The sequence below is a fragment of the Phyllostomus hastatus genome, unplaced genomic scaffold (genome assembly GCF_019186645.2).
Source record: "Phyllostomus hastatus isolate PE091 unplaced genomic scaffold, TTU_PhHast_1.1 phas_contig_58, whole genome shotgun sequence".
Lineage (NCBI taxonomy): Eukaryota > Metazoa > Chordata > Mammalia > Chiroptera > Phyllostomidae > Phyllostomus > Phyllostomus hastatus.
The window spans coordinates 24,153,513-24,165,724 of record NW_025333916.1 but is presented as its reverse complement, the minus strand read 5'-3'; the positions used below and the strand labels follow the sequence as shown (position 1 = coordinate 24,165,724).

The window sequence follows — 12,212 nt, the reverse complement described above, 5'->3', positions numbered from 1 at the left end:
TTCATTCATTTTTAAAATTGTAAACAGAAAGATGTTCTTTATTAAAAATAACTCTTTTTAAAAAAATATTTTATTTATTTACTTTTAGAGGAAGGAAAAGAGAGGGAGAAACATCAATGTGTGAGAGATACATCTATTGTTTGCCTCTGGCACATCCCCAACTGGGGACCTGGTCCGCCACCCAAGCAAGTGGCGTGACCGGGAATCGAACTGGCGACCTTTCTGTTTGCAGGCCAGTGCTCAGCCACACCAGCCAGAGCAGAATTATAATTAAAAAAAAAAAAAGTTTTGGAGGGAAATGTCTCTGTGCTATCATTGTATCCCCATATGCCCACTTACAAGTATTTTTCCCACCCTTTCCCACTTTTGTGGGCACTCTTAGTTTCTTGTGATTCCCTTCATTGTTTTATTTTATAAAAATAAACCAAGTAAAGATAGACTTCCTGTACTTTTATACAAAACTTAGCATACTGCTCACACCATTCTGCTTACACCTGGCCCTTTCACAGTGTATCTTGGCACAATTATATGACTTTCAAAAATTGTGTACCTTATATAGATGCCAGTTCATGTATACTTCTTTCTATCAGCCAGATTTCCCAGGCTGGTATTACTGAGTCAAAGGGTATATACATCTGTACCTTTGATAGATATTGAGACATTGCCCTTCTTAGGAGTTGTACCAACTTACGTTACAACCATCAGCAACGTATAAAATTCTGGTTCTATATACTTTTTCTAATAACATTCCCTTGTAACTATGCTCACACTCAGGGGTTGCTGTGCCCAGGGGCTGGGCCCTCCTGATAATAGAGCATATGGCAGCTACCGTGTGGAACAGGGAGGTGGTTTCCAGAGAAACAGTGCTCTGTAGGCAGTACAGACTACAGTTGCCCACTCCCATTATCTGCAGGGGGTACGTTCCAAGAACCCCAGTGGACACCTGAAATCATAGAGTGCACTGAACCTTATATAGGCTGCTTTTTCCTGTACATATTTATCTATGATAAACTTCTATTTATGAATTAGGTACAATAAGATTAACAACCAGTAATAAAATAGAACAATTAAAACAGTATACTGTAATAAAAGTTATGTGAATGTGGTCTGTCCTTCAAAACATTTAATTGCACTGTGCTCACCTTCCTGTGATGCTGTGTGATGGCACAGCGCCATTGTGAGGAGATGAAGTGAGGGGAGATGCTGGAGGGAACGATGATTCACATCCTGGGTGGATGGAGTGGAACGGTGGGAGATTTCATCACAGTACTCAGAACGGCATGTAATTTAAAACTTATGAACTGTTTATTCCGGTAATTTTCAATTTAATATTTTCAGACTGCCATTGACTTCAGGTAACAAACTGTGGAAAGTGAAACTGCGGATAAGAGGCAGGACTAACTGTACATGGATATGCACTATATGAAGTAATTGTAATTGCCCCTTTATTGTTGATGCCTATGGTCATTTGGCCAGGTTTAAATTCAAAGTGCAGTTTGAATAGCTTAGAATGAGGCACACACCTGTTTCGCCCCAGTGCCCCTGAGTACTCTGCTGGCTCCTCCCAGAGGGTGTAATGCTGCTCAGATCCCTGTCTGCTCCTCCTTGAGGTGGGCCTCATCCAAGGGCAGGGACTGTGGTCTGAAAAGCTGTGTCCTGCCAGCATGCAGAGAATGCCAGTGGCGGGAGAGACGTGGGTGCCAGGGGCTGAGTCAGGAAGGCCTTTAGCCCATGAAGATGTAAGTATTGCATATTAATCTTTGTGTTCAAACCTCTCTTCTCCCACCTGCATTTTCAGCAGGTCATTAATATAAATATCAGGACACACATACTCATTTTCTCTAAAGTAAATGCTTAAAACTGGGATGTGGCTTTAGAAAATCCCACACCTATGGGAAATATTAGAGCTGATTATAAAACGTGTACTTGAGATTAGTTTTTATTGATACCTACAGTATTCTGGTGAAATGGTTACTCAAAGTTAAGAACTTCAGTTTTAGGAGCTCCCTTGAATAAATTTTGATTTGGTGTAGGTCAGGTAAAAGAAAGTAGGAACAGAGCCGAGGGGGACCTTAGGGTGAGGGGTCTGATGTACCCCAGCAAACTTTCAGGAAGGAGGCAGAAGAGCTTCGAGCTGGGCTTGCTGACAAGTTGGTGGCTTGTTGGCGACATGAGAGTCAGGACTAGAAGTTCAGTGCTCTTTCCGTGCAGGGCATCAGGCCGACTAGGGTTTGAGCATCACATCTTCATTTTGGTAACAAAGCTAAAAACAATCAGAGCAAAACAAAGAAAAGTAGGAACCACATTTCCTAAGGAACCATTATAGGGCGGCCACGTTGTGATCATTCAAACTGCAGCCCCTGCAGTGTGGGCCCTCTCACGGGAGAAACCGAGGTTTGCAGAACCTCGGTAATTTGTCTTAGACTTGACACACTAATCAGCAGGACCAATATTATATTTGCTGTTATAACTTGTATTTTTTGGTGTGTGTATGTGTGTCTTTTTTCCCTTTGAGCCTCAGGGGTTTTTTTGTCCATAGAATTGGGGGAAATAGTGTATTTTCCATCTGCAGTTGAGAAACTGCCTACGGGGAGGGTCACTTTAAGTTATACGTGGATTTTTTACTGGGGGGTGGGGTCTGGCCTTCCTCATCCTTGCATTAGCTCAAGGTTCAACTGCACTTAGTAGAACTAACACATTTAAAATGATAATGCGTGTGTAAAAAGCCTGTCTGTACTATAGATCAGCATACTGATTCTCAGTGAGTATTTTCTGCATGTCTCCCAATTGGCACCTTTTCTTGGTACTGGCACAGGATGGTTACGTCAGAAGCAGGCATAGACTGGGTTTGGAGAGAACATGCCATAAACTTGTTTCTCCATTGCTACCAAGTAGTAAGCAAAATTTAACAAGGGTCCGTTTTTAAGTAGGAAATACTTAAAGCTAAATGTTACATAGGTAGTTTTATTTCTAGAAGTTTCTCAGGCTTTGACATTGTGATACAACTTGTATGTTGCATTGCTCCCAGTACTTACTTGCCCAGGTAAGAGCTAGTGAGGATGAGCCGGCTCGGGGGAGAGAAGGGCCAGGGCCTTTGGTTGTCCGTTGTGGTCAGCCCTGGGGAGCTTTTGGTTTCCTTGGACTTGGATGGAGATAGTCACTTTGTCTATTTATTTAATAGGTTCCTCGTGTATAAATGGGGAAAATACAAGTTCCACCTATAGATTTTTTGATTCTGTAATGATTGAAGGTCTTAGGTCAGTCCAGGCCAGCACATAATTTATTAATGCTCAGTAAATTTTAGGAGTAATAATTGTTAGCATTTGCAATGATGGGCTTAAATAAGGGAGTTTGGGTAAGAGGACCTAAAATTAATGTTGGGTGCAGTTTAACTTAATTTTCCCCTTATTTGTAAGCTTGCAAGCTTGTTACAAGTTCTGATAAAAACAGTTTGTTTTGTTTTTTGTTTTTGTTTTTTCTGAAGGGCATAGGCAGGCCCTGCACATTACCTCCTTGCACACAGGATGGGTAGGCAGATGTGCCTGGGGAAGGTGACGGGGACAGGACAGTGGTGGCAGTCAACATTAGACATCTAAAGAAACTTGAATAGCTTTTTAATTTTCAACCAGTACAAGCTTTCTTTAATGTAAAAGCGGTCCTGTCGGTTGGTGACTAATCGGTATACCAGGCCCTCACCCTGGGAAAGAATTAACTGATACCTGTGGCCTCAGGTGGGTCAGAATGGAATGGAATGGAAGTGGAAGTGCCTTTTCTGTCGACCGACTTTTAGAACCCACCAGCACGGAGAACAGAGGCCCTGTCTGTCCCGGTGGCCCTGTGAATAAAAGGGTGGGCGGACAGGCTGAGCATTCTGGAGAGCTGGCTTAGAGAGTCGTCATGGAGGCAGAATATGTGCTGAAGCTGATGATATCTTCGTGGCTCTCTGAAAGCAGGAATTCCTAGGTTTCCAGCACTATATAGAATTAATATTATGTTAACTGTAGGTGACAGTTGTAATGGTCCAAACAGGGCAGTTGTCTGCCTTGGTCAGTGGTTCTGAAACCTCAGCAAGCATCAGAATCGTTTGGAGGACTGCTTGAAACAGCTTGCTGGGCCCCACCCCTTGGGTTTCTCATTCAGTAGCTCTGGCATGGGGCCTGAAAATCTGCATTTCTCATGAGTTCCCAAGTAACACTGCTGCTGGTCTGGGGACCACACTTTGAGAATGGCTGTCCTGCAGGGCGGCAGGCCCAGTTTAAGTTCAGGTATGCATAGGGCCTTTTTCACGTCATGGCACACTTACTAAATAACAATGTTGTAGAGAGTACTGAAGTAAACCGAAGGGGATTTGGAACCTCAGGAGGTGACTGACGGATGGCCACAGGCTCTGAGGACTGAGGTGTTCTGTGACGCGTGGCATTCCTGTTGGGGAGCACTGGCGTAAGATGCACAGGTATTAAAATACAGTCTGCACCAGGATTTTCATTTCTAGAGCAAGGAGTGCTTGAATGATACTGCTCACTGACTGTAAGGTTTCTGCAGCTCACCCTCTCCCAAAGCTCTGTTAACAATTCACTGACTCCTAGGGAGTTTCGGAATTCATTTTTGTTGGTACATGATGGGCTCCGTGCGTCTCGGCTGGCGACGTAGCGTTTGCTAAATCTTCAGTGCCATTTGATCAGCAGGAAATTATTAAGACTTGCTCAAGCCTGGTCCATGCATGATGTCTTCATTCGTGGGGTTAGTACATTTGGGAGCATCTGCTGTCAAGAGGCCAAGGGTGGAGAAAGGTCTGAGGGAACTTTCTGGAGGCAATTTTGAGGCTCTTGCTGTGGGGAGCATCTTGTGGGTTTAATATCATAAAACAGGAAAAACGAGTTGAACCACTTACTGGTCTGAAAGTGGATGCAGGTGGTAAAACTGGAGATGGTACTTTGAGATTAAGGTTTGTCTGTTGTCTTTCTCTGTTGTAATTATCAAGCAGGAAAAGTCTTTCTGTTTCCCTTTGGAGGGTGGTGTTTCTGCACTCTGGCCCAAACAAAGGAGCCTGGTGACGGAAGCAGCAGCATTCAAATTTCGTGTCAGAAGCTATTTTTACAACATTAGTCTAACAGGCAAATAAAACTCTGCAAAATGGATTCACCTCACATCTCATCAGGGTGTGGTGAGGAGTTAAGGCAATGTTACAGGGACTAGTCAGTACCCAGACAAGATGAGTGCCTCAAGCCACATTTAAATTACTAGGTGGTGGGAGAAACAGCTGGCCTTTTGAGCCAGGTAGGCCAGCGTTCAAACCCCCCTTCTCTACCACATTGCTTTCTGTGTGACCTTGAGCAAATTAATTCAAACACAAAGGCTCAATTTCCTCATCTGAAAGTGGAAATAATTGTATTTACTCAGGCAATGGTGAGGAATACACCGTAGTCAACAGATGAACTTCCCATTTCACGCTTAGAGGCGGCAACTTTTGTCAAATTGTTTCACCAGCTGGATGCAGGGGGAGACTGACTCTTTCTCCCTTGAGTGAGCAGGAATAAATACAGGACGAGGAGATGGGGGATGGCTCTTGTCCCTCACGTTGCTTGTGCTGATTCCAAATGACACATGGAGTTGTTCTGCATGGAGAGAAGTGTTTTCCCCAGGCTTTGTTTTGGGGGACGGACTTGCTTTCAAAGGGCCCTGAATCATTGTGTTTTTTATTCTGTCTGTCCACCTGTGTCACAGGTGAGGAGGTGCGGTGATGGCAGGGGTTTGGAAGGCAGCTGGAGGGAGCCACCCGCTTTGTCCTTTGGGCACCCCATGGGGACTTAGGGTGTTTTCAAGAAGGAGTGTTAGGTCGCCACAAAGATTTCTTTCATGTGATATAATTGGAACACTTGTAATGAGTATAATTAAATTTTGAATAAAATTTTGTCCTCCTAAGTACCTCTTGTGAAGAGCTTTTGAAATTATTTCATTTGAATTTAGTTCATTTTGACATTTCAGAAACACTCTTGTTCTTTGCAGGATTGAAATATGAATCTTAGTAAAACTTCCTGTGTCTTGCTCTAAATTAATTATACATATTCCTTGAATTAAACAAGGTCTGTGTGAGTGCTTGTCCTTTTTGAATTTAGTCTCAAGAGTGAGTCCGAGTCATTTTTTGGTTGCGTGAAGTGTACGCCTGTCTTTCCCTCTGCTGTCTTATGCTTCCCTTTTTTATAGTCTGTCTGTGGGGGGTGGGTGCTTGAAGGACCAGGGACTCCTCCAGCAGATCCCAGATGAGTTGGAGGGCTCTGCTGGGTGGATTTCCACTGCCCACAACTTGCTTCCCCCTTCACTTGGGTCTCCTCCCCCTGGAAGGCCCTGGGGTCAGGAGCACTGGATCCACCTCCCAGGCTCCTCTCTGCCTCAGAGCAACAATTCCAGCATTTGGTTTCTGGAATGTTGACTCTCCAACTTTTCTTTCCCCTCAGTACTTGGTAGAAGACAAATCTGCCTTAATTCATGTTTTTACTTCTGACTCTAATTTCTCATATCTGTTTTCAAAATACTTGAGGAAAATTGCTCACCATTGGCTGTTTAGAATTAAGCCTAATTTGCCCTGGCTGGTGTGGCTCGGTGGATTGAGATCAGGCTGCGAGCCGGGGTGTCACTGGTTTGATTCCCAGTCGAGGCACATGTCTAGGTTGCAGGCCTGGTCCCCAGTGGGGGCCATGTGAGAAGCAATGACACATTGTTTCACTTTCTCTCTTCCTTCCTTTCCCTCTCTCTAAAAATTAATGAATAAAACCTTTAAAAAAAGAAGCCTAATTTTTCTCAATTTCTAAATCTTTTAAACAAATTTTATTTATTACAGTGATTATAATGGTGAGGATTTTGTTAGTATGTATATGTGTTTTAAAGAACTTGAACTACATCATCAAGTCTTGTGGGTTGGCTGGGTGGGGAGTCCATCAGTAACAAGAGTGAAGCTCAGAAATCCTAGGACACACAGGTTGAGGACTCCCTGTATAAATTACTAATACATGGTCACTCCCCTCCCCACTGGGGCCTCCCCCTTCCTTCGCCTAGCCTTTCAAAGCAGCAGGTTTATACTCATTTTGCATTGGTACGATGAGAAAAAAGTAATATTTTAGCTTTTTTTTTTCATAAAAAATGAAGCATAAAAAGGAAAAAAAAAACAGACCTTACTCCTCGTTTTACAAATATGTTTTGTCTCTGCCTGTAGAATCTTAAGCTCCTTTTAAGGACACAGTCTGCTTATTCTTTTTTGAATCTGTCTGGGGATTTCTTTTAAAACTACGTTTACTGGGGTGAGCCCTGGCTCGGTAGCTCAGTTGCTTAGCGTGCTGCCCCAATACACCTAGGCTGCAGGTCCATCCCCAGTCAGGGCACAGACAAGAATCAGCCAATGAGTGCACAGCCAAGTGAAACAGCAAGTCAGTGTTTCTCTTTCTCTTTTCCTCTCTCAAACCAATCAAAATAAAAATTTAAAAAATTATTAGGCTGACATTAGTTAATAAAATTTTATAGGTTTCAAGTATACAGTTCTATAATACATCATCTGTATATTGCATCGTGTGTTTACCACGTCTGGGACATTTTAAAAATGTGAACCTATCACAAATGTGCATGTCATCCTTTTGCCGAGCCCGTGCTAATAATTAATTTTCTTTGCATTGTTCCAACTTTAGTATATGTTCTGCCAAAGCAAACAGTACTTTGGAATTTTTTGTGCAGATTTATAAAAAAGGTTCAAGTAACCAAAGACTTGCCGGAGGGTGAAGCTAGTGGACGAGTGAGTCCAGTCCTGCTGGTTCAGAGATAAGGTCGCTCACAGCTGCTCATGTGATAAGATTTTTGGATACTTACAGTGTGGAGCGGCAGTGAGTGAGGTAACCTTTGTGTAGCAAACTCTGCATTTCTGATTTGTGCCAGGGACTATGCAGGGCTTTGGAGACCCAAAGGGAAGGCAGGGGACTGCCCAGGGAGAGGTGGTGGATTATAGCAGAGGTTTCCCAATGAGGCCTGTATTTAAATCCCACATTACCATTTACTAGGTATAGGTCTTTGGGAAAGTTGTCGAGCTCTGAGCCACAGCTTCCTCATTTCTGAAAAGGGAATCATAGTATTTACCTGTAAGGTTGTGCCTTCTAGATGATGTATCAGTTCAGCATTTGGCACATTGTAAGCAGGCAGACAGAGATGGCTTTTAGAATAGGTGACTGCCTACTGAGGTTAGAGATATGGGAGCAAGCCATTACACTGTGTGTGAACAATTGTTCCACAGTGCAGAAGGGCTGTGGTGGGTGGGAGGATTGTGTCCACAGGTGCTTGGGGAGATAGGACGACAGATAGATGCCTCACCCAGCAGGGACACATGTGGAAGGTCTCCAGAGATAGTGGCATTACTAATCTTTGGTAGTGAGCCAAGACTTGAAGCCCAATTAAGAATTAGCTGGCAAAGGAAAGAGGAAGAACATTCCATCCCAGGCAGTAAGAGGTCTCTACAAGGACACCCACACACCTTGGTTTTGCTTTCTTGTTTGTGAGTCAGTTGGAAATCTGTCAGTTTTGAGCATCTGCTAAAGTTGTTAAAGGGAAAGAACCTGGAGAGATCTTAAATGGGTTTTTTATTTTAAAGATTTTATTTATTTATTTTTAGAGAGAGAGGAAGGGAAGGAGAAGGAGAGAAACATCAATGTGTGGTTGCCTCTCAAGCACCCCCTACTGGGGACCTGACCTGCAACCCAGTCGTGTGCCCTGACTGGGAATCAAACTAGTTACCCTTTGGTTCGCAGGCTGGCACTCAGTCCACTGAGCCACACCAGCCAGGGCAAGATGTGAAATGAGTTTTAAAGAAAAGGAAGTCTTTTTGAACTCTGATGAAGTCTCCAGAATAGGAATAGGCCTTTGGCTTGGCAGAGCTTTTTGCCTGTGAAGCTTGGTGATGGAGTCAAGTCCTAAGGAATTCATCAGAGGAGCCAAGAGTGGCCCCCACCCCACCCCCCTGTGGTGGGATCTAAGCACACTCCCTGGCAGCCCACCCACTGGTTTCCCAGTTGCTGCCAAACTCCACTTTCAAGAGGAAATGATTTCATTCCTTTCTGACTCATGGGAATATTAAACAATCAAGAAGACCTCCATTCATGTCCTTAGAGGGGTGGATAAATAAATACTTCAACATGTGATACTGCAGCGATAGGAAAAGGAGCAGGTCATGTTATGATGCCATGCCTAACAGGAAACAAGATGTAAAATATGTGTGTTGCAAGGAAATACACTGTATTGATACTGAACCTAATTGCAAGTATTCACAGTTGCAAAATAATACAATTAAAAGTCTGCCGTCACATTCAAATACTTAGAAAAATACTTTGTTTAGCTCTAATGTCTTTAATTCCAGAATCCAGCATTTTAGTTTTTACATAAAGGCATTGTGCTGAATATGTACCTTGTCATGGCACTAAATTGTTAAAACAACTTGGTGAGGCAGGTCGCTTCCCCATTTCTTGCAGAGGATCAGACTGAGGCTTTCCAGAACTTGTAGTGGCAGCTCTGGAGTAAGCCCAGGTAATCCGATGCCATTGTTCTCATCACCAAGCTAAAGTAGCCCCACCCTCCCTGTGTTTGAAAAGTTTCTTTTTTTTTTTTTTTTCACAGAAATAACTTAATAGAGTTACTTTTAATTTTTTTCCTGTACTTTATTTTATTCCTTTACCTTGAACAGCTTAATGACTTTTATGGGTGTAGCTTTTTTTTCTGTCAATTACAGAGTAATATGTAAAGATTTTTAGGTGAAATTTATTTATTTATAAAGATTTTATTTATTTATTTATTTATTCATTCATTTATTTATTTATTTTTAAAGAAAGGGGAACAGAGAGAGAAAAAGAAAAACATCAACGTGTAGTTGCCTCTCGCAGGCCCCCCACTGGGGACCTGGCCCACAACCCAGGCATGTGCCCTGATTGGGAATTGAACTGGTGACCCTTGGGTTTGCAGGCTGGCCCTCAATTCACTGAGTCACACAAGCCAGGTCAAATTTTTAGGTGAAATTTAAAGAATGTTGGATCTACTTCATGAACTCCAACAATGTTGGGAATCTAATCAGCTATACTTATTTAATTTAAAATTTTCTTCCAAAGTTTCTGTGCGAAACCTTTCATGTTAACAAAGCATAGTCTCTAATACATACTCATTCTTAGGACAAACTCGCTGGAAAGCAGAGAGGGCTGACAACAACGTTGTGACTGTACTGTATAGGCTGTTAATAATAGAGCCATTGAGAATGTATGTTAAGGCAGAATACACAAATCTCATTAAGGAACTATAGCAGTAATCAGTTGGAGTTTAATTATTTCTGTGGTTTTAATGGCCCATATTTACGACGAATAGATTAGGAAGAGCCAATGTCCTTTGTCCTAGCTAAGAGGAGTTCCAAGTGTGGTCCTCAGACAGCAGCATAAACATTACCCTAGAACTTGTTAGAAATGAAAATTCTCAACCTAACACAGACCTCGCCTAGGTAAATGAGATTAGTCTTCCTAATGTGGGGGGGAGCAGTTAGGTGGGTAATTATTCCACCTAATCCCATCAGGATGAGAGGTAATTGGGATTTTTTCCCCTTCTTTGTAATTCATTCTGGACTTGTGTTTGTAAAGATACTGATTTGACTGTTACCACTAATAATAACAAGCGGTCATTACAGGTTGATAGTATTTAATGAGCCCAATAAATACTAGATCATTTTATGTATATTTTCCTCCATTTCTTCCCCCTTTAAATTATAGGCTAAATAATAACTGTGTCTCTTGGGGCTGTTTCTCTAGGTTAAAAACGTGTCTGCAGGCACTCAAGACATGCCTCCTTCCCCTTCGGACTATGTGGACGGAGTGTACAGTCCCGTGGCCTACTCCTCCAACGGCAGAGTGAGTGACAAGCGAGTGTATCCGGAGTCCTCCTATAAATCAACGCCGTAAGTAGCACCTTCTGATAGAATGAGTCTAAAACCTGAGTATTTGCACATTTATAAGTCAGGTGCTATTTTGTGCCATTTATCTTAAAAAGAAATCCAACACTTTGCATGAAGGCTGGAGACCCATCGTGGCACTGTAGGTGAATACCTAGGGTTATTTGGAAGATAAGGAGAGTGGGATTGTGTGGTCGGGTTCTCTTCCCCTTCCAAGCTGAAAGTGCTTTTCTCTGGATGATTTAACAGGTAGACGGTAGGTTAGGTTTTGTCACTCTAGGAATGTGGTTCTCGTTCCTGCTTCAGGTTTTCAATTTAGGTGTGGGTAAAAGGACATTACTGATGGATAGCAGAGCTAAAGGGCATTTCTCAGTCTTTCCTTTTGCTTATAATTATTAGATCTCATTAAAAGTATTGAATAAGTGCAGTCAGGAGGCTTTGGCTAGAAATAAGTGATAAAAATTTACTCAAGGGTATTAGAATTTGCAAACTGGTAACATAGCTAGGTAAAAACCTAGGAGAGTTCCAAAGAAGAAAGAAAAGTTAAGAGTTCTTATTGTACAAGTCACAACCTTGAGAATAATCAGTCCTGTGTTCTTAGCCCTCTCACTAGTCCAGGACATGTATCAGTCAGATGTCAGGCAATCTGGATGACAGATGCCAGGTGGTCAGGAGGATGGGCACCAGGAGGTCTGGTCCTGTCCTAAATCCTTTAGGGGGTAGTCACAGGACTATCCATAAGTTTGATGGATGTCTGGGCATTACCTAGGTATTGGCTCAGGCCTGAAAAGTTCAAAAGTTGAAGATCCCATGCAAGTTAAGATAAGAAAAAGAATCATTTTTTCATGCCTCAGCCTTCATAATGTTAAATAATTTAGTAGCTTGGTTAAAATGACTCTACTTTATATTTTCCCTGTCTTCACTCTTTACTCAACAGAAAGAGGACATTGCTCATTGATCAACTCTGTCCACATACATTTTTATTAAAGTATAAGGCTTCATTTAAATTCATGAATTCTGAGATCTCCTTTGCTGTGCTAGAACCTCCATGTTGCTGATAAAGCCCTTAGGTTTTGTTTTACATATAGTGTAAAAAACCGCATAATGCCCTGGCCTTGTGGCTCAGTTGGTGGGAATGTCGTCCCATACACTGAAAGATTGTGTGTTTGAATCCTGGTCAGGGTACTTACCTAGGTTGCGGGTTTGATCCCTGGTCAGTGCACATATATGGAAGGCAGCAGAGCAAATCAGTGTTTCT

At 42.4% G+C, this 12,212-nt stretch overlaps 1 protein-coding gene and 1 non-coding gene across 4 annotated transcripts in view; one reads left to right on the top strand and one right to left on the bottom strand.

Moving 5' to 3' along the window:
* OCLN (occludin) overlaps nucleotides 1-12,212 on the top strand; it is a 49,000-nt gene that overhangs the window by 20,560 nt on the left and 16,228 nt on the right. For all 3 annotated transcript variants that reach the window (XM_045848118.1, XM_045848120.1, XM_045848121.1), the window contains exon 5: nucleotides 10,815-10,960. In XM_045848118.1, coding sequence (XP_045704074.1) covers nucleotides 10,815-10,960 — 146 coding nt within the window. The remainder of the gene's footprint in view (nucleotides 1-10,814; nucleotides 10,961-12,212) is intronic.
* Nucleotides 7,587-7,698, bottom strand: LOC123825000. The gene has a single exon (XR_006786790.1). It is a non-coding gene; the product is annotated as a U6 spliceosomal RNA (small nuclear RNA).